Genomic DNA, 20131 nt, shown 5'->3' on the forward strand with positions numbered 1-20131 from the left:
GAGTGGGCTGCCAGAGGCCCCCTCTGCCTCCGTTCTCCTGACCACAGCTGCGACACCACCTCACCTCGGTTGGGCCTCCAGATCTTCTCCATGCCGTGCCTCATAAGCACGATGCGGGACAGCTCCGTGAAGGACTCAATGACATTGAAGTTGCACAGAGGGCTGACCTCGAAGAAAGTCATGCCATTCTTCTCTGCGTAGGCGCGTGCCTGCTCTGTTGGAACTTGCCGCTTGAAGGCCAGGTGTAGCCGGTTCCCAACCAGGATCCGGGGGACCCCGGGTGCATGCTTGCGGTGGGGGGGGGGGGACGCACAGTACTCAGCAGAGGCACGAGCACAGGACACCCCCATGTTGGCACCGTCCCCCTGCCCCCAAAGCAGGCAGGGCCCTCACTGTCCATTCTGTGGCCACCGAGTATGTGGCAGTCAGTGTGCAAGACGACAGAGAGCCAGGGCAACGGGCAGAGGCGGGGGTAGGGACAGCCAACGGGGTCCCCCAGCTTCCTGCTGGGGATGGGAGTACACCCTGGGAAGGGACCGTGCGAGGGCTATCTATGGATGCACACCTACCTCATCAATCTCCTTGATCCACCGGTCGATGCCGTCAAAGGACCAGCGGTTGGTGATGTCATACACCAGGAGGATCCCCTGCAAGGGAGACACGGGCGTCGAGAGGCCGGGGGCCGCCTGGATGGAAGGGGTCCTATTCCAGGCACAGTGCCCTATGTGGCCAAGCACCACTCCTTTCCAGCATAGGCGGGGCCAGGGGCACTCGGCTCCAGCCAGACAGCTTTTATTTATTTTATTATTATTTTTTAATGTTTATTTTTGAGAGAGACAAGAGACACAATGTGAGTGGGTTAGGGGCGGAGAGAGAGGGAGACACAGAATCCGAAGCAGGCTCCAGGCTCTGAGCTGTCAGCACAGAGCCTGACATTGGGCTCAAACTCACGAGCTGTGAGATCATGACCGGAGCCGAAGTTGGACATCCAACTGACTGAGCCACCCAGGCGCCCCTTAAGGGGATTGTGTGGGTCACACGTTTTCCACGTGAAAAATGCCTGGCTTTGAGACTCTGTCACGCTTCAGAGGCATTGCTGGCATCAGCTCTGCACGCAGGCCTCAGCCAGCCCTGTCCCCATCTCCTCACCGAGGGCAGGCCCGTGTGGTCCTGGATACCCTCTGTGAGGGGTGATGGCAATAGGGGGATCTCGTGGGCTCAGTGCTGCCTCTTCCCTCCCTATCTTGAAGACTTGGCTGGGAAAACTGGTATTTTTTCAATTTCTTTCCTCCAAACACATTGTAAGCATTATCCTGTGATCATTTAAAAATGACTCAAGCTGAAGGGGCGCCTGGGTGGCTCGGTCGGTTAAGCATCCGACTCTTGATTTTGGCTCAGGTCACGATCCCAGGGTTGTGGGACTGAGCCCCGTGTCAGGCTCTGTGCTGACAGTGTGGAGCCTGCTTGGGATTCTCTTCCCATCCCCTCTCTGGCCCTCTCCTGCTCTCGAGTTCTCTCTCTCAAAATAAATAAATAAGCATTAAAAAAAAAAAAAAATCACCCAAGCTAAGACAGTCTACAAAGGTCTACAGACAGTGTGGACAGGCCCTGCGGACAACCCTGGCAGGCAGACAGGGGTGATGTCCCTGACACTGTCCAACGGAGCTCTGCTCAGGGGACCCGGGGGCCGAGCGGACGGATTCTTAGTTTTCCAACCCAAATTTGCAGGCAGGACGCCAGTCACTCTAGCAGCCCCCCGCCCCCCGAACTGGGCAGAGGATCTGCTGTGGGGATTTTGCCGCACGTCCCTTAGAGACCAAGCAGTCAGAGCTCAGCTCTGGGCTGTCTCCGCCTGCCTGGCTCGCCCATCGTCCCTGCCCGAGAGATCTCCATCACGAGCCGCAGAAAGGTGATTCCAGCAGAGAGTGTAGCTGCGGGCTCCCGCCTCTCTCTGCCCCTTCAGGCCACTCCGAAGCAGGCTCAGGAGCCGGAACCTCTCCGCAGACAGGATCCACCCCATCCTGCCCCATCAAGGCTCCATTCAGCCTGTGTCTGTCATACACGGGGACAATGCAGCTGAGATCAAAAGGACAGGGCACCCTCCACCTCCAAATGCGCCTTTCCCCTCAAAAAGTGTCCTTCAAATCCTGCAAGACTGAAGTGTAGCCCTCGATCTTGTCGACGTGGAGCTCAAAACCCCACTCTTGGGCCGGAAGGCCTCTGGCAGGGCAGAGCCACTTGCCGAGCCGGGAGGGACCCTGGCAGGGAAGGAAGAGCCAGGCCTGGAGCAACATTCTCTGGAGACAGATGTGCACAGACTCACTTCAAGTCAAGGGCGGAGACACCAGTCTGGCGGGGGCAGTGCCACGAGTGAGACTGGACAGGACCCGTGAGCAGCTGGGGTTAACCCTGTTGCCTGGGGCACAAGGAACAAAGCCTCTGTCTAGTGCTGCAGTGGGGGGCCCCTGACCCCCAACCCTGGAAACCCCCCTTCTTTGACATAACAGAGGGCGCATGTAGTGACCTCATCTCAGCCCTGTTCATACAGCTAAACGTGCCGTCCCAGGACTGGAGTAAGTCAAGGTATGGACGTACCAAGTGGGTATAAACGTAAGACACGGAGGTGCACAGCAGACTGCGAGAAGTACACAGATGTGCAGACCTTTTAAGTTTTGTTTTTTTTTTTTTGAGAGAATGAGCACAAGTGGAGGGGTGGGGGAGGGGCAGAAAGAAAGGGAGACAGAATCCCAAGCGGACTCCACTATCAGCTCAGAGCCCGACGTGGGGCTCGATCCCACAAAACCGTAAGTGAGATCATGACCTGAGCCGAAGGAAGAGGGGGACGCTTAACCGACTGAGCCCCCCAGGCGCTCCGTCCAGTTTTTAGAAACAGAAATACAAACACACCACAACCCACAGAGAACAGTTTCCATGCACAACCACGTGTTGGAGGCTCGACAGGGACTCACCTTCTTGCTCCTGCTCACCTGTGTGAGGCTGAAAAGCTCAAACAAGCAGGCAGAAGCTCATCTCTTGGGCTCAGGCTTCAGCCACGCCCCTAGGCGGTTGTGGAACCTCTGGCTGTCCCCTGGAGCCAACCTGCACCCACAACCATCTTCCTGGGGCTGCCCCAGTCGCGGTCCATCACAAGGAGGAAGGACACACGCTCAGAGTTTTTAAATGAGCGGGTACTCCAGGGTACAAACAGAAGCTCTCCCCATCGCTCCAGGGATACCCGCTTACTGTCTCATTCCTGACACAGACGGGGATGTGGTGCAAGCTGCCCAGCCCCCACCCGGGACCCCCGGCCCCACAGACGCCAGAGCCTCTCGCCAGGCTCAGCAGGTAGCGCGGCTGTTGGCACTTAGGTGACTTCACCTACTGTGTGGTTACCAACACCCGAGATGAAGGCCTGAGCACATACAACGGGATCCGGACCACAGGATTCCCAGAGGTGGGAGTGCGGGGCCCAGGTCCTCATTCTGTCCATTTCTGAGCTACCGCTTATCCCTCAGAAGATGCAGAGGGATTTTAAGGGTGAGCAGTTTGATGAGCTTGGACAAACGTACGTACCTGTGCCACCAGCACCCCAACCGAGGTGCAGAGGTGCACTTTTTATGAAGTCAGTTTTTGGCACGTGTGATACATGTTGTACGGTAAGGCTCCCAAGGAGCTCTGCCTACGCCCTCAACACGCACCCAGGCTTCTGCCCAGGAGCCAGACAAGCACTGAAAATGGGGAGCAGGTGTCTGTCAAACGGTCTCTGGCCCAAATGCCCCCCAACCTGGGCGGTGACAGGTGGCATGCTGGTACCCTCACCAGCAATCGTGTAATGGCGAATGTGAGCCCGAGACCATTTTTCACAGGAAACCCCTTTTCACGGGAATGAATTGAACCCTCTCTATCCAGACCAGCGCCTGGCCGTGCTCTCCCCAGTGCTAATCCAGGTGACCCCAAACCCTCAATTGAACAGAACGTTCCCTGCTCCTAGCCCCCAGTCCCCTCCCTGGGACTCCAGGGGACCCCAACGGGAGGCACTGGCCTCCCAGGGCCACCTCAGCACCCAGCAACAGCAAACACGGGCCACAGTCCAGTGGTCCAGGACAGAAAGGTACTCATGGCAAGAGCCACGAGACAGTACCGCTGTGGGGCATGTGACAACACACAGGGGCTGGCCAGGGGCTTCTGTGTTCTGGACCTTACGGGACCCGCAAGGCCTCTCTGACCTTAACGGGGGGTAGGAGAGTGACAGGAGAGAGGAAACTCCACTAGCGGTATCATCGGCTGCAAAGTCAGGTAGTGCCGACCATGCAGACCCCACCGTCCTCACTGCCACCACCAGACGGGACAGAAGCACGACAGGCAGAAGCACCCCAGACTCGGCGCCCGCTGCCGGCCACCCAGCCCCGAAACGACCAGCACCCCCAGAGCTAGCAAAGCAAAAGCAACAGCTGATACACAACTGACTGGGTTGGATGCTTTGGAGAGAACGTGGACGTGGTAACAGGATGTGCTTCCTCAGAACGTACAGTCTGGCGAATGTGCAGGCCTGGCTGCTGCTTTGGTCCTCAAGTGTCTACACAGAAACAGGTGTCTGTGGTCTGTCCCACGTTCACACTCACAGCAGGCAGGGCAGCCGAGGCCTCTCGGGTCTTTTCTCAGCATCTCCCAGGGGGCCTTTATTATCATACCCAACGTAACTCCTCCCATCTCTTCATTTTCCGTTTTATTACAAAAGTAGTATGCGTTTATTGTAGCAAAGTTAGGAAATAGTAAAATGCAGAAGAAACACGTCGGAACTCACCACTGACCCATGGTCCACTGACAATGAACACTAGCGGTCAGAAGACAACCTCTCGTCTCCTATGTATAAAACCACACGTGCCGTCCCACCTTGAAGCAAAAGCGGCCCGTGGACCACACGTGCGTGCCTGAACTCTCCCTGTGCTCACTCAAGCTGACAGGCCCCAAAGCTGGGACCCACACCCGGAGGTCCCTCTGTCTTTTCTTGCTTAGGCTCAGTTTAGGACCTGCCGGGTGCACACCACCTCTGCAGGGCCCCCCCAGGCATCGGGCACGCACTGGGGGTAGCCTGTGCACGGGTCACATCACCAAGCTGGCCGCTCCAGGGGCAGAGCTCCCAGGACAGGAGCTCCCAAGCCCAGCCTGGGGGTCCTCCACCCCAACCTCAGCAGAAAGCAGATGGGGGCCCCATTTGGGGTCTTCCTCCCGATCACCATGCCGGAGAGGCTCCCACTCAGGAGGCCCTGGAGGGAAGGCTGCGGCTGGGTGTTCCTGTTGACATCTACTCAGACTCCATCCGACTCTGTCACAGAAGAAATCTCCCTCTGGTTTCCCAGGTCCCACAGACCAGAAAGAGTAGCATGGGAGTGGCTGGGCATTCATCCCTGCTCACGAAGCAAAACAAATGCCCAGGGGACTCCCCTCAAGCCCGAGCCAGAGTGGGGGGCTGGTGACAGGCAGCGCCTGCTCCTGCTGAGTGCAGACCCACCCGTGGCCCGTGCCCCACAGCCAGAGGCCCGGCCACGTGCCCAAGCGCCAGGTCCCAGCACGAGTGTGTGGTGCTCCCGACGGGGGATCCTGCCTGGGGTGCAGGGCAGCTCTGACTCCAGGGGTCTCCTCTGCAGGGGGGTCACGGCCTGCCCTGAATCAAAGCCGACAAAGCCGACCCGGCAGTGAGAGTCCACAGCTCTGTTGGTGTGGCTACTTTCCCTTCGCCTAGCCTTGAACCACACAGACCCAGTCAGCACGCAAGCACGCTGGGGGAACCTGGGGTCGCAGACAGAAACGGGCAGGTGCCCCTGCCCCTAAGGGCCTGCAGCAGCCCCCTCCGCGGCAGCTCCGATGCTCGGTCCCTGAAGTCCTCAGCAGCGATCCCGGCCAGCCCGCCCGGGCAGCCCCCTCTTCCCAGTGAACCGGTGACTGAGCGGCTCCCCAAGGCTCCCAGCACACTCCCGTAGAGCTCGGGACGCCGACTGGAGCCACGGAGCTCTGACGGCCAAAGCTGCGTCACTCAGAGGACATCCTCGTTTGGGCTCCTAGTAGAAGCCGGGTGTTCAAACGCCAAGACTTGCTTAGAAAGAGTGACACACAGCAGCTGGGGAGGTTGTCCTGGAGAACAGCACCCGCACTGATGCTGGGCTTACCTGTGCGCCCCTGGAGTAGGACCTGAAGATGGTGCAGAACCTGCCCTGGCCCGATGTGTCCCTGCAACACAGGGGACGGGGGACGCAGCATGCACAGCGTGAATCCGGGGAGGCGCGTGCCCCCCGACCTCCCCCTCCCCCACAGCGTGCCCTGGCTGACCCCCATGGGCCTATGTTCCCTGGAACCCTGCCCCGCCGGGCTGGAGAACCCCCACTGTGGGATTTTACACCTCCACACTGAGGTTCTAGAAAATGCTCCTTAATGTGTAGCCCAGTAAAGGGCAAGGGGAGAGGGGCCATGGCCACTGTGGGAATGAGTCTCCACAGGAAAAGGGAGATGGGCTCGGACTTTTGGGTTCTGCGCCACGGAGCAAAGTCCATTCCACGCCGACACAGGGTCTGTGCAAATGGCTATGCATGTGGATGTAAACCAGGGCACCCCCCGGTCTCTTTAAGGGTTCCTGACTCACTTCAGGCACTGTGCAATGACACTGAGGTGCCACAGCCCCTGCCCCCAGGCACCTTGCCTGGCATGGCCTGACTCACCAGAGTTCCAGCTTGACCCGCCGTCCATCCAGCAGGATAGTGGTCGTCTTATAGTCGATGCCTGCAAGGAAGCAGAGGGCAGCTGTAGGCGACGCCTGGGAACGGGCCCGCCAGGGCCGAGAGGTGTGCCACCCCACCTGAGCCTTCCTGTGGCTCCAGCCCAGCAACCCGAGCTGGCCACCCCCGTGTTGCCCCAAGAGCCCCGGCTGCAGGGAGGGAGGCTGCAGGAGGATGGTTCATCTCCATGCTGACCTACTTCCTGTAGGTCCTGTCGTCGACCTCCCAAAGGCTCGGTGTGCTTCTGGGTCCTTGGGCTCACTACAGTCCCCAGGTACTGGCAACTGGAACGTGCTGGGAGCATTATTAAGGGTAAAGTAATTCCTAAAATGCCATTTCCCTGGAGAGCCTTCTGAAAGACCTATGCTTGCCATATCTTTAGTTTTTATTTTTTCACGCTTTCATGTAAAGAGAAGTCGGCAGGAGCAGGGACACTTAGCTTACATGTAACATCTTCTAGTGCTTTGTGGGCCATCTGGAAACTTTGCCCAAGCTCTGTCTTCCATCCACCTCTTTAACCCTTAAATATCTCACAGGTTTCTTGTCTTTTCCTAACACTTCCTCCAAGAGGGCTTGAAAATGGGCATTTTTAATGCAGGTGCTGTTCTCACACTGTGCATATGGCACACCCACTCCGGCACCGGTGCCTCTACCCTCGCTGTGCCTCTGCCTGGCGAACTCCCAAGTGTGCCCCTAAACCTGGCTCCCATGCGTCAAAAGACGTTCGACAGAATGAAGATGGAATCCACAAAATGGGAGAAAATATTTGCACGTCACGTATCTGATGAGGGGCTGATATCCAGAATAGAGAAGGAAACACGACAACGAAAAAAACAACAAAAAATCCAATTAAGAAATGGTCCAAAGACTTGGGTAGACATTTCTCCAAAGAAGATACAGAAATGACCAATAAGCACACGGAAACAGCACCCATCATCAGGAAAAATGCAAATCAAACCACAACGAGATGTCACTGCGCACCAGACAGTTACAGAAAAACAAACAAACAAACAAACAAACAGAAAATAACAGGCGCTGGTAAGGATGTGGAGAAACTGTACCGTCGTGCACGGCCAGGAGGAACAGAAAAGGGCGCAGACACACGGAAAACACTCAGGTGATGCCTCAAAAAATCAAACACAATTACTTTATGATGCAGAAATTCCACTTCTGGGTGCACAACCAAAAACGAAAGCAGGGAATCAAACACGGGTGTATTTCCACACCCACGCTCACTGCAGCACTATTCACAGCAGCCAAAAGGTGGGAGGAGCTCATGGGCCCATCGGCGGATGGGTAGAACGTGGTCTGTCCACGCAGCGGACTAGTCCTGTACCTTCAAGGGGAGGAGATTCCGACACGCGTTCGGACGCGGATGGACCTCGAGGATGCTGTGGTCAGTGACATAACTCCTGTCATGGGAATACAGTGCGGGTGCCCCTGGGGACAGGAGACGGTGGTCCCCAGGGGCAGGGGAGGGGTGGGCACAGAGCTTCCGTTTGGGGCCGTGGGAGAGCTGTGCGGATGGGCGGCGGTCGTGGTCCCAAACAGCGAGGATGTGCCTCCTGCCACTGAACTGTGCTTCTAGAAACTTCGACTACATACGCTTTACCACAACACACAGAAAAGGGAGAAGACTGTCTTGTACACATTCTCAATTGACAGAAACACTTCTCGGAAGAAGCAAACTCAGGCCTGTCCCACCATCTTTCCTCGACACCTGCCCTTCCCCTGACCCTCAGAGGAAGCTCCTGTAATTCAGTCAAAAAAGCAGCACAGATTTAACCCGAAACTCGCCTCCTTTTGGTTCTGGCTCTACAGCTGCTGTGAGATGGACCACAGGAGGATAATGTGGGAAACAGAGATGACCAGAAAGGTTGTTGGTGTGGATGCCCATCCTCTGGGCAACATCTCCTCCGGGTGGAGATCAGCCCGGCAGGCTTGGGCCTCGGGGACTGGACACCGCCCAGGACGTCTCTGAGGCTCCAGGAAAGGGGCCGCCCTGACGCCAAGTCCCCCTGAGGCAACTCCCGGAAGCCCAGCTGGGAGCTGCAGGGAGGAGGGCGCACCCAGGAAAGGCCCCGGAGACGACATCAACGCGGACCGCGCTGTGCGCAGCCCGGCACCCCGCCGACCTGTCCGCCTGCGCTCCACCCGACCCACTGCGGCAGCGCGTCCACGGCGGTCTCCAGTCTCTGCTCACCGGCAGCTCCACTGAAGGCCCGGCCGTGTGCACAGCGGGACCCGTGCAGATGGGCACTCGGAGCTGGGAGCCAGACCGAGGGAGGGTCCGGTCTGCTCCCGGCCCCTCCTGCTGCACAGCCCACCCAGCTTAGGTCAGAGGGCTCCCAGAGCACAGGGTTCTTGGGGAAGGCCACACAGGAGAGCCCGGGGACGGCTCGGAGCCATGCCCTCCCATCCCCGAGGAAGACCGGGCAGCCCGTGCGAGGGGCCTGCGGAAAGCAGACAGCTTAGTGACTGCCCTGCCCCACATCCCCACCTCCCAAATCCGGACAGAAACTTACAGTGTACTTTTTAGAGTCTTAGAAAACACAGACGAGAGTACAAAGAGAAAGGCAGTATCTCCCTGCCGTAAACCTGTGCCGGAACCAACCAGACGTCAGTGCTGAGTCGGCTCGGACATGTCTCAGGTCTCCAGATCTGTTGCTGGAGAATTTCAATCCTCCTCCCCCTACTTCAGCCCCTCAGTCCATAAATACCGAGCGTCTCTTGGAAAACATGATAACCAGAGGCTTCATTCAAAATGCTGAGTGGCTTGTACGGCACAGGCACAACCACTGAGAACAGAATCAGCTAGCGGGGGCAGGAACAGCTGCCCGAGGGCACTGGGGGCGACCGGGCCTCTCACGGGCTGGGTCCCAGCCACCCCAGTGCATGCGCTCAACGCACGAAGCTCAAACACAAGGAGGAGTCATCCTGGGCAGGTCTCAGGCCCAAGGACTTACGAACACTCTCTGGATGGACAACAGGGCACTGGGAGGCCAGGAGGGGCCAGGGGCAGGTGGCCAGAGGCACCCAGGGGAAACAGGTGCTGTTCTGATTCACGATCCCTCTTATTTATTTAGTTTATTTGTTTTGAGAGAGACACAGACAATGCAAGTGGGGAAGGGGCAGAGACAGAGACAGAGAGAATGAATCCCAAGCAGGCTCCGCAGTGTCAGCACAGAGCCCCATGCAGGGTTCAAACTCATCAAGAGCGAGATCATGACTCATATACCCCTTGGATAAACACCCAGTAGTGCAACTGCTGGGTCGTAGTTCAGTTCTGTTTTTAATTTTTTGAGGAGCCTCCATACTGTTTTCCAGAGTGGCTGCACCCGTTTGCTTTTCCATCTGCTGCTCTCTCTAGTTTAACTTCTAAACGCTCTTTCTGGCCCTCTGAACGCTCCTTTCGAATAACACCGTGTTCCTAGTTCTTGGAGCCAGTATCTCTGTACCTCAGGTAACACTGCTACTTAGTAGATTGTCTTCCCTCACAGTGGGGCAGCGCCTGGATGTCCACCCGAGAGACCCTGAGAAGCTGCAGGATGCTCGGCGACTCTACTGAAGCGGGGCTCCCGGCAGAGCTGCCTGGAGCCTCGGGGGGCGTGCAGGTCCTTCCTCCTGGACTTGGGACTGTCCCAGCAGAGAACTGGCTGCCGCCTCGGGGCAGCACGGGAACACCGCCTGAGCACCAGAGGCAGGGCTGGCCGGCCCTCCACCACGCCTGAGCCTCGCCGGGAGGAGACCTGCGGTGCCCCTGCCCAGCCGCCCCCAATTTTTAGCCCCGCCTTCCGGCGCTGAGCTCAGAGGGGCCCGGGGGCCCTGCCGGCGCCTCACAGCCTCTTTTGGGCTTCTGCACTTCATCCTGGCAGTGGTACCTGCTTCCCAACCTGTCAGCCTCTCTCACCTGACGGAGTCACAGGTTTTTAAGACTGTCTTTTCTATTGTTTTACTGGGGTCTCTGAGCGGAGTGGCAGTTCACCTGACACAAATTACCGTTTACATTCCTACTCTACACCAGGCATCGTTCCAGGAAGTAAAGGGGCTCACATCGCTGCCAGATGTACCACAGTTGCACCGGGAGAAAGAGCGACCGAGGGTCCCTCCAGGGAGACGTTTAGAGACCGTGGGGACATGTCTTGCTGTCACAAGCTCAGGAGGCAGAGGCCAGGGACTCCGGCTGAACTGCCATGCACGTGATCAGTGTGCAGCACAGGGAATCATCCCGAGTCCTGAAAACAGCTCCAACACCTGGCCAGGTGTTTGCACAGGTGAAGTTCCCGTGGCCCTCACTCTGAGCGGAGATCCTGACCTGTCCTGCGCAGCGTGTGTGTCCCACGTGCACACCACACTCGGCAGGGACGCCACCACCTTGTGAACCACGTGTGTTTCATTTGTGCGGAATTTTACCCAAAGTTCTTTACCATTTTGGGGGAAAAAATCACATCACCCGTCGTAACATGGGCGTTACGCGCACCAGGTACGTTTTCACCACCCCCGCCTCGGCATCTAGTACGACGGCGCACGAGCACAGATGGTGTAGGGGGCGAGCACTTCTCCACTTCACCTTGCAGCGCGCCTGCGCGTGCGGGATCTGGCTCTGCGTGCAGGCAGAGCCCGTGACCCGGAACCAGCCTCACTCCGCTCTGTTTCGGGGCAGTGGGGGCGTGTGCAAAGCCCTGGTCCAGCGAGGCCTGCCAGGGCCGAGGATGGTGCCGGCCACCGCCCCCGACACCATGTCCCTGCGTCACTGGCCTCGAGTCCCTGACCTTGACAACAGCCCGGACAGTGCGAGGTGAGCAGCTCCCGGCCCCAAGAAAAAACCAACAGAGGCTGGAGGGGCAGGAACACTGTAATCGCGGGCTGAGGACTGCGGCGTTCTTCGAAGAGACAGGTCGGAGAGGGGAGGTGGAAGGAGGAAGCAATGGTGCAGAAAAGGTCATGAGGTTTCAACTTTCGGGAACGCCAGGTTTTTGGGTTTTTTTTAACGTTTTATTTATTTTTTTTGAGACAGGGAGAGACAGAGCATGAACAGGGGAGGGTCAGAGAGAGGGAGACACAGAATCTGAAACAGGCTCCAGGCTCTGAGCTGTCAGCACAGAGCCCAACGCGGAGCTCGAACTCACAGACCGCGAGATCACGACCTGAGCCGAAGTCAGCTGCTTGACCGACTGAGCCACCCAGGCACCCCAGGAACGCCAGGTTTTGACAGTGTCCCCCTCCCGGGTGGTTTGGGGGACTCACCAAGGTACGCCCCCTCCCGCCGAGACCACCTCACCAGGTGCTGTGACCAGAGCTGCGGGCGTGCGCAGGATGAAGGCTGGCCACGGGCGGCACCGACCAGCAGGACATGACCCTCTGTCACCCCTGGCCTCTCACACTTGGGGGTGGGACGCCTGCCACCAGGTGGGGTGTCGGTGGCCACGTGGCCAGCCTGTCAAGACAAGGTGGCACAAGAGCCACGCCGCTGGCCCGAGTGGAGGCGTGATGTCCCGACAGGAGTCACCCGACAGAACAGGCCGCGGGTCACACGCTCTCCGCCTCGGCTCCCTCCTTCAGACCTTCACCAATGCCCACGCGCCTGTCAGCACCGACTCAGGACCACAGACCCCCCCCAAGAAGACCCCCGTCATCAGGAATTACATGGGACTCATGGTGAGAGGAACACACCAAAAAGAACCAAGTGACTTCGGCTGCCCGCCCGGTCAGCTTGACTTTGTGCGGAAACTGAGATTGTCGGCTCAGTTTTCCACTGTGGAGAGGGACCAGGGGCTGTTCAGAATGGAGACCCTGCACACAGCCTGGCTGACCTCTGGGCGTGGCCCTTTCCCACACGCCTGCCGGACCCGTCTGACGGGAGCGGGCAAGGAAGGGTGTCTCGTCACCTGCCCAGACAGCACGTGGGTCGCACCACCTCTCTGAGCTTCCAGACTTTTTTCTTTAATGTTTATTTATCTTGAGAGAGAGAGAGACAGAGCAGGAGCAGGAGCAGTGCAGAGAGAGAGAGGGAGACACAGAACCTGAAGCAGGCTCCAGGCTCCAAGCTGTCAGCACAGAGCCCGAGACCATGACCTGAGCCGAAGTCGGACGCTCAACCGACTGAGCCACCCGGGCGCCCCTCTGAGGGTCCAGTCTTTATGGAAAAAAGGCAACACTGAATGGGTAATTATCCAGCTACTGTACAACATGATTAAAAGCCACAGGAGGACTTTTTTTTTTTTTTAAGTCAGCTTTATGCTCAATGTGGCACTTGACCTCTCAACCCTGAGATCAACAGTCACATGCTCTACCAACTGAGCCAGCCAGGCACCCCACAGGAGGACTTTGTAAAAATTCCTCACAGTAAGGGGGGCCTGGCTGGCTCTGTTGGTTAAGCATCCAACTTTGGCTCAGGTCATGATCTTGTGATCTGTGAGTTCGAGCCCCGCGTCAAGCTCTGTGCTGACAGCTCAGAGCCTGGAACCTGCTTTGGATTCTCGATCTCTCTCTCTGTGCCCTGCCCCCCCACTCACACTGTCTCTCTCTCTCTCTCTCTCTCAAAAATAAATAGGGGCATCTGGGTGGCTCAGTTGGTTAAATGTCTGACTTTACCTCGGGTCATGATCTCATGGTTCATGGGTTCAAGCCCCACGTTCGACTCTTGTGCTGACAGCACAGAGCCTGCTTGGGATTCTCTGTCTCCTTCTCTCCGCCTCTCCCGCCCCCACCTCCTCAAAATAAATAAAGAAACTTAAAAAAATAATAATAATAAATAAAACATAAATTTTTTTTAAATGCCTCACAGTGAGAGGAAATTTATAAAAAGGAATTTAAAAAGGAACGAAACAGAACGAAACAAAATGCTAACTGATGTCTTCCTTTGAAACTCACGTGCCAGCGGTGTCCCGAGGGAGGGGAGGCCAACCCAGCAGGCTGTCCCCACCGCAGCGGCCCTCTGACGGGAGTGGGTCCCCGGCGCTCGGGGCGAGCACGCTCCCACAGCGACACCACCCACGGAGCTCCCGGACCGCGCCTCCCAGTGTGTTTCCAAGAGGACCGGGCGTCTAAACCCAGCACAGGCAGCTCTTGTTTCCTAAATGTTACTCCCCAGGGAAGGCAGGTGAGCTGTCCTCAAGTCCCCAAAGATAGCCAGGAAGCAGAAGAGGAATGCTGGTCTTCCAAGAACCGGAAAAAGCTTCCCGTAGTGCAGGTGGACACACAGAATGTCCTGGGACCCACACTCCGGCCTCAGGCCCAGGCGGCCCTCGGCATGTACGTGTGCAGCCTTCATGCCACCCCCCTCAGGGGAAGGCCACGGCACATGCCTGTGCTGAGGAGATGTGCCTCGCAGCACAGGGCACGCTTGGGGACCCACAAGGGAACTGCACACGTCCCCAGTGGACAGGAAACAATGGTGGGCAGCGTGGCAGGCACTCTCACATGGGCCCGGGGTCCCGCCCCTCGCCTCGAGGGTGGTGGGAACTAAGACTTGCTACTGACCTGTGGAGGGGGGCCACGGTGATGGACGTCCCTCCACGATCATGTTGCATGGGACCACCTTGCTGGCTCGATGGGGCAGGCCGCCCACGCGCAGCCCCACGCAGCTGGGAAGCGAGATGGTGAGCACTGCCGACCCGAGCCTCATGCCAACACGAACTTGAAAAGGATTCTTCCTGTCCCGGCCCACAGCTGACTGCAGCCCGAGAAAGACCCCGAGACCCAGTGAGCATCCAGCTACACTGTGACCAGACTTCTGACTCACAGAAACTATTTGCTGATAAAGTGGGTGATGTTTGTAGTAATTTCTTAGTCGGCTCGGGCTACTGTGACAAAATACAGAAACTGGGTGGTTTATAAACAACAGAGGTTTACTTCTCGCGGCTCTGGAGGCTGGAAGTTGGAGACAAGGCCCCAGCAGAGCCTGTATCTGGTGAGGGCCAGCTTCCTGGTTCATGGACAGCAGGAGGGGCCAGGCAGCCCTGGGTGGGGGGGGGGTGTCTCTTCTATAAGGGCACTGATCCCACTCCTGAGGCTCCACCCCCATGACTGAGTCACTTCCCAAAGGCACCGCCCCTGACCATTCCCTGGGGGGTCAGGAGACACAAACATCAGTCCACAGCAATAACTAAGACCACCAGTACCTACCAGAAATGCAGACCTGCATCCCTCTCACCAGCCTATAAAAATCTAACCAAACCAACAAGATACAGAGAACTTTTCATGACGGTATGGTGGGCAGAATAATGCCCTCGCCCTGTCCCTGGGGATGCCCTCCTCCTAATCCCTGGAGCCTGTGAACATGCATCCCACAAGGCGAGGGGACCCTGCAGGTGCACCTGGGTAGTTGTGGGCTTTGAGAGGGAGAGCGCCCTGGGTCATCCGGGTAGGCCTGAGGTCTGATGTGTCAGGAGCCCTAAAAGATGTGGACTCTTTCCTGGCGGAGTCAGAGATGAAACTGAAGGAGGAGAGACTCCACGTCTGAAAGGGACTTGACCCCGCTTTGAAGGCGGAGAAAAAGGAAGGTGGGCGAGGCATGTGGATGGTCTCTAGAAGCTGGGGCAGCTACTGGTTCACGGCCAGCAAAGACAGGGCCGGGACGGGCCCATGAGCAAGGAAACAGACCTCCCCTAAAGCCCACAGAAAGGAGAGCCCAACCCCCAGCGTCCTGCCTGCTGACTTGTGACCACATAACTAACTGTAAGATAATGTGTTACAGCACTAACAGGGCTCCAGTGCCTTGTGTAAAAGTAACTAAAGGTTAATTACTGCATTATTAACAAACTAAAGCCTACCCACTGGGGGGTGGTGAAGTAACAGAAGGTGATCCTTAGGACCCAGTGCTGCAAGGCTGTCACAAAGAAACAGGATAAAAGGAAGGCAGATGAACTGTCACCCCCGCCACCACGGGACCGCATGGAAAACAGTTTGGTGTCTTTTAAGGCTGGAGTAAACCCACTCACCAGTGTATCCCCGACAGAAACGTATACATACAGTCACCAGAAACAGGTATGAGAATGTTCCTAGGAACACCATTCAGAAAAACCCAAACACGGAAGCCATTCAAAAGTCCACTGCAGAAGAAGAGATAAACGCACTGCAGTCCTCACAAGTGGAATGCTACACAACAACAAAGGTGTGAGATGTGCGTCTACATCTCAAAGAAAATGGAGAAAGAGAAGGGCGCGGGGCGGGCGGGGGGGGGGGGGGGGGGGGGGCTCAGTCAGTTGAGCTTCAGCTCAGGTCATGATCTCACAATTCGTGAGTTCGAGCCCCGCGTCGGGCTCTGTGCTGACAGCTCAGAGCCTGGAGCTGCTTCAGATTCTGTGTCTCCCTCACTCTCTGCCCCTCCCCTGATCATGCTGTGTCTGCCTCTCTCAAAAATTAATAACTAACATTAAAAAAAATTTTTTTAAAGAAATGAAGACGGAGAAAGAGAATCCAGACACACAAGAGTGCTGTGTGATTCCACTTCTAGAAAAACCCCAGAAATACAAATGAGTCTGTAACATGAAAACCAGAGTTTGCCAGATCTGGCAGCAGACAGGCCGATGCAGAGGCCACGGGTGTCCGATGGTTTCTCAGGTGTGCACACCTGTCAACGCTCCCTGAACTGCAAATTTTAAATGGATCCAGGCTTTTGGTACACAGGTTATACCTCGTAGTTTGATTAACAAGAAAAAAAAATGCTGACAACAGCAAGCATTTGCCAAGATGTAAAGCAGTATTGGTGGTGGGAATTCAGAATGACAGAGGGCTTTGGACACAGTGTGGCAATTTCTTATGAATTGGGCAGACACGCGCACATGTGACCCAGCAACCCCACTCGCAGAGGCACATTCACACGAGGACGCGTGAGCTGGGAATGTTTCAAGCCACTAAATCACACACGTACAAACGGCCAACATAATATGCATATGTACCACAAAAACAAATGTTTAAAAAAACTTTAAGGAATTGTTCAAGAACGTTCGCTCATACTGGCATTATTCACAACAGCCCAAATCAGGAGATACTCTGAAGTGTATTGACAGGTAAAAGGATAAACGAATTGGGGTCTATGTGCTCAAAGGAACGGGGCTCGGGAACAGGAGAGACGGTTATGGTGTGCGCCCCAGCCGGTCTCACGTACGTCCTGCCAGGTGAAAAAACCAACAACGCGAAGGACCATCTTGCGTGACTCAATTTACGGGAAGTTCTGGAGAGGCAAAAGTAACCTTATAGTGACAGGAAGCAGACCCTCGGGGGCCGGGGCTGGAGGCTGGACTTCCAAGGGCCATGGCAGAATGTGTAGGCAAAGTGGAAACGTTCCCTACCCCAAGTAAGGCAGTGGTTATGTAGGTATGCGCACTGGTCAACTCCTTGAACTATACACTTGAAATGGGTACATCTCATCACGCATACATTAGATCTCAATAAACTTTATTGTAAAAAATGATAAACCCACAGGATAGGACCTGTATGGAATTTAGGTTAACAGGCCCTCTGACCGCCAGGGGCTGAACTACCCTACGAGATGGGTCTGAACACTGACCAGAGCTGGATGCCGAGGGCACAGACGTTCTGGAACAGGGACAGCCCACTAGCTCCTAGTGCCTGCCCTTCTACAGGCCAGGGTCTGCCACTATGGGCGCAAGTAAGTCTGTCGCTGGGGAAAGAAGGCAGGGGGCCGCCTGGGGAAGGACAGAAAAGGAAGCAGAAGTTACCTAATCAATTTCAAAATGCCTTTCTAGGCTACATGCTGGCTTTCAGGAGGGCTCTGGGCCACTTTGTGGACCGGTTTCCGTGAAAGAGCTTTTCCTTAATGCCTTAAAACCCACAGCAGAGCAAACCAAAGCAAAAGCTTTCATAAACAGCAAGCACCCCTTGCGTACAAAACTTGGCAAAATAAAGAACGCTTACAAAAAATACAAAAATTACTCATAAGCCCAAAATTCAGAGATAACACACCATAATGTTTTTTCGTATTTCATTGCCCAATTCTTTCATTTGACACACATTTATACACTACGTAATTAGACATACTTTGCCCACTCAACAAGATATCAAAGATTTCCTCATTTCGTTGAATATTCACTGGTCATTCCTCCAAACAAACATTGTTTGTTTTGTTTATGTGAGAGAGAGAGAGAGACAGAGAGAGAGGGAGGGAGGGAGGAGGGAGGCAGGCAAAGGGAGACACAGAATCCCAAACAGGCTGCACGCTCAGTGCAGAGCCCGACACGGGGCTGGATCTCACAACCCTGGGATCAAGACCAGGGAGCCAAAATCAGGAGTCAGACACTCAACTGACTGAGCCAGCCAGGCACCCCAAACCAGCATTTTTCTTTCTTTCTTTCTTTTTTAAAATTTTTTTTTTTGACGTTTATTTATTTTTGAGACAGAGAGAGACAGAACATGAACAGGGGAGGAGCAGAGAGAGAGGGAGACACAGATTTTGAAACAGGGTCCAGGCTCTGAGCTGTCAGCACAGAGCCCGATGCGGGGCTCGATCTCATGGACCGTGAGATCATGATCTGAGCCGAAGTCGGATGCTTAACCGACTGAGCCACCCAGGCGCCCCTCTTTCTTTCTTTTTTAAAAAATAAATAAATATAAATATATATATATATATATATATATATTTTTCCATGTTTATTTATTTGGGGAGGGGAGCAAGAGAGAAAGAGAGAAGATCCAAAGTGGGCTCTGTGCTGACACGAGAAAGCCTGATGCAGGGCTTGAACTCACAAACCATGAAATCATGACCTGAGCCAAAGTCAGACACTTAACCAAGTGAGCCACCCAGGTGCCCCCAAACCAGCGTTTTTAAAGGCTATGTAATATCTCACTCTATGAATATACCATATATCTACCGCTGGACCGTTAGAAAAAAAAAAAAAAAAAGCCTTGATTTTCTTCAGTTGTGTCCCCTATTATCCCTCAGGAAAGATTCCTAATTACTTAGGTCAAAAGGGAAGGCTCTTTAAGGCTCTGGATAACACATGTTGCTGACTCCCTTACGGCACAAAATACACACCCCGGCACATTTTTAATGTTGAGTGTCACCAGATTTTCTCTGTAATATACTTACACAATTACTTTGCAATATACTTACTTAATTTTAAAGTTAAACATCTTAGGGCGCCTGGGTGGCTCTGTCGGCTAAGTGTCTGACTTCGGCTCAAGTCATGATCTCACAGTTTGTGAGCTCAAGCCCCACCATGGGCTCTGTGCTGACAGCTCAGAGCCTGGAGCCTGCTTCTGCTTCTGTGTCTCCCTCTCCCTCTGCTCCTAACCCACTCGGGCTTTGTCTCGCTGTCTCTCTCTCTCTCTCAAATATAAAATAAAGAAAAAAAATTAAAAAAAATAAAGTTAAACTTCTTTCCATGCATTATTTTTCGTTAGAATCCCACCTCTGAGGACTCTGTGTGGCCCTGGCCAAGCGATTTAAAATGAGGGAGATCCTCCTACTGATGACACTACCACCAAGTTGTTCTCACTTATCCAGGAACCTGCTCACTGCCAGCCCCAGTGACCGCGAGAACTGTAAGTGTGCACGCGCACCCAGGACCTCTGGCTCCCGCGGGAGAGCCACGTCAGACACGAGTGCGGCAGCCTCCGCACGGTGATGCGAAGCCACGTGCCATACCTCGGCTGAAATCTGTGCTCAGGGACATAGCTGGTCCCTGTCCAAACTGCATCTATAAGGAAATCAGACTCCGCTCCCGACATCTTCCGGCACTCTGAAGACTGCCGACATCAGACCCAGGAAGGACTAAACCACCCTGTTCTTTCAGTTGCTCAAGGCCGTACGCAGTGTTTTCAAGTCCGGATACTGTCACCGAACCCACCAGCCGTCCCCCGAGCGAGGTGTTGCACAGACCTGATGACCAGGGGCTCACCCGAGCTCGGCCTGGGTGATGGGCACTGCTGCTCAGGAAGATCCAGGTTGGCAATGACCCAGCTCTTGACTGTCTGTACTCTGACACTTTCCAAGATCCGCAAAGCCAGCACTCGGGCCTTCTTCCGTTCTCTGTTCTTGCTGAGAGATGCCGGTACGTTCTCTTCCAGGGGGCTGGCCTCCTGACACCAGGCCCTCTGCATTCCTTCCTGGTTAGACCACTCCTGACCTTCCCTCCCTCCTCGCGATCCCGAAGCCCTGTCTTTCTGAGCACCGGCCGCTCACCCTGCACAAATCACTTCCCAAATCGCCTCCCCCTCACGCATTCCAGCCAAAGGGCCGTACCCCTCTGGACATAAACGCCTAGCACCATGAAGGGCCAAAGCTTGTCTGGTGGTACCCCACCGTCCCGCTCGTGTCCTGAGGTCCCCACCACATCCATCAGTGCCAGGCTTACCGGGTCACCTCTGTTCCCCTGGCCCCCCTCTACCCTCCGAAG

The 20131-nt window shown here is 55.5% G+C and overlaps 1 protein-coding gene across 4 annotated transcripts in view; it reads right to left on the minus strand.

The window, feature by feature from the left end:
* The window catches only part of RAB40C (RAB40C, member RAS oncogene family), a 29158-nt gene that overhangs the window by 2404 nt on the left and 6623 nt on the right, over positions 1–20131 (minus strand). For 3 of the 4 annotated variants that reach the window (XM_011290749.4, XM_011290748.4, XM_023247044.2), the window contains exons 3-6: positions 6714–6774; positions 6168–6228; positions 570–647; positions 65–287 (exon numbers count right to left, since the gene is read on the minus strand). In XM_011290749.4, coding sequence (XP_011289051.1) covers positions 65–287; positions 570–647; positions 6168–6228; positions 6714–6774 — 423 coding nt within the window. Of the gene's footprint in view, positions 1–64; positions 288–569; positions 648–6167; positions 6229–6713; positions 6775–6965; positions 7741–20131 lie in introns of those variants that run through there. The other variant, XM_019821288.3, reaches the window with a different exon arrangement.

Source organism: Felis catus, chromosome E3 (assembly GCF_018350175.1).
Source record: "Felis catus isolate Fca126 chromosome E3, F.catus_Fca126_mat1.0, whole genome shotgun sequence".
Lineage (NCBI taxonomy): Eukaryota > Metazoa > Chordata > Mammalia > Carnivora > Felidae > Felis > Felis catus.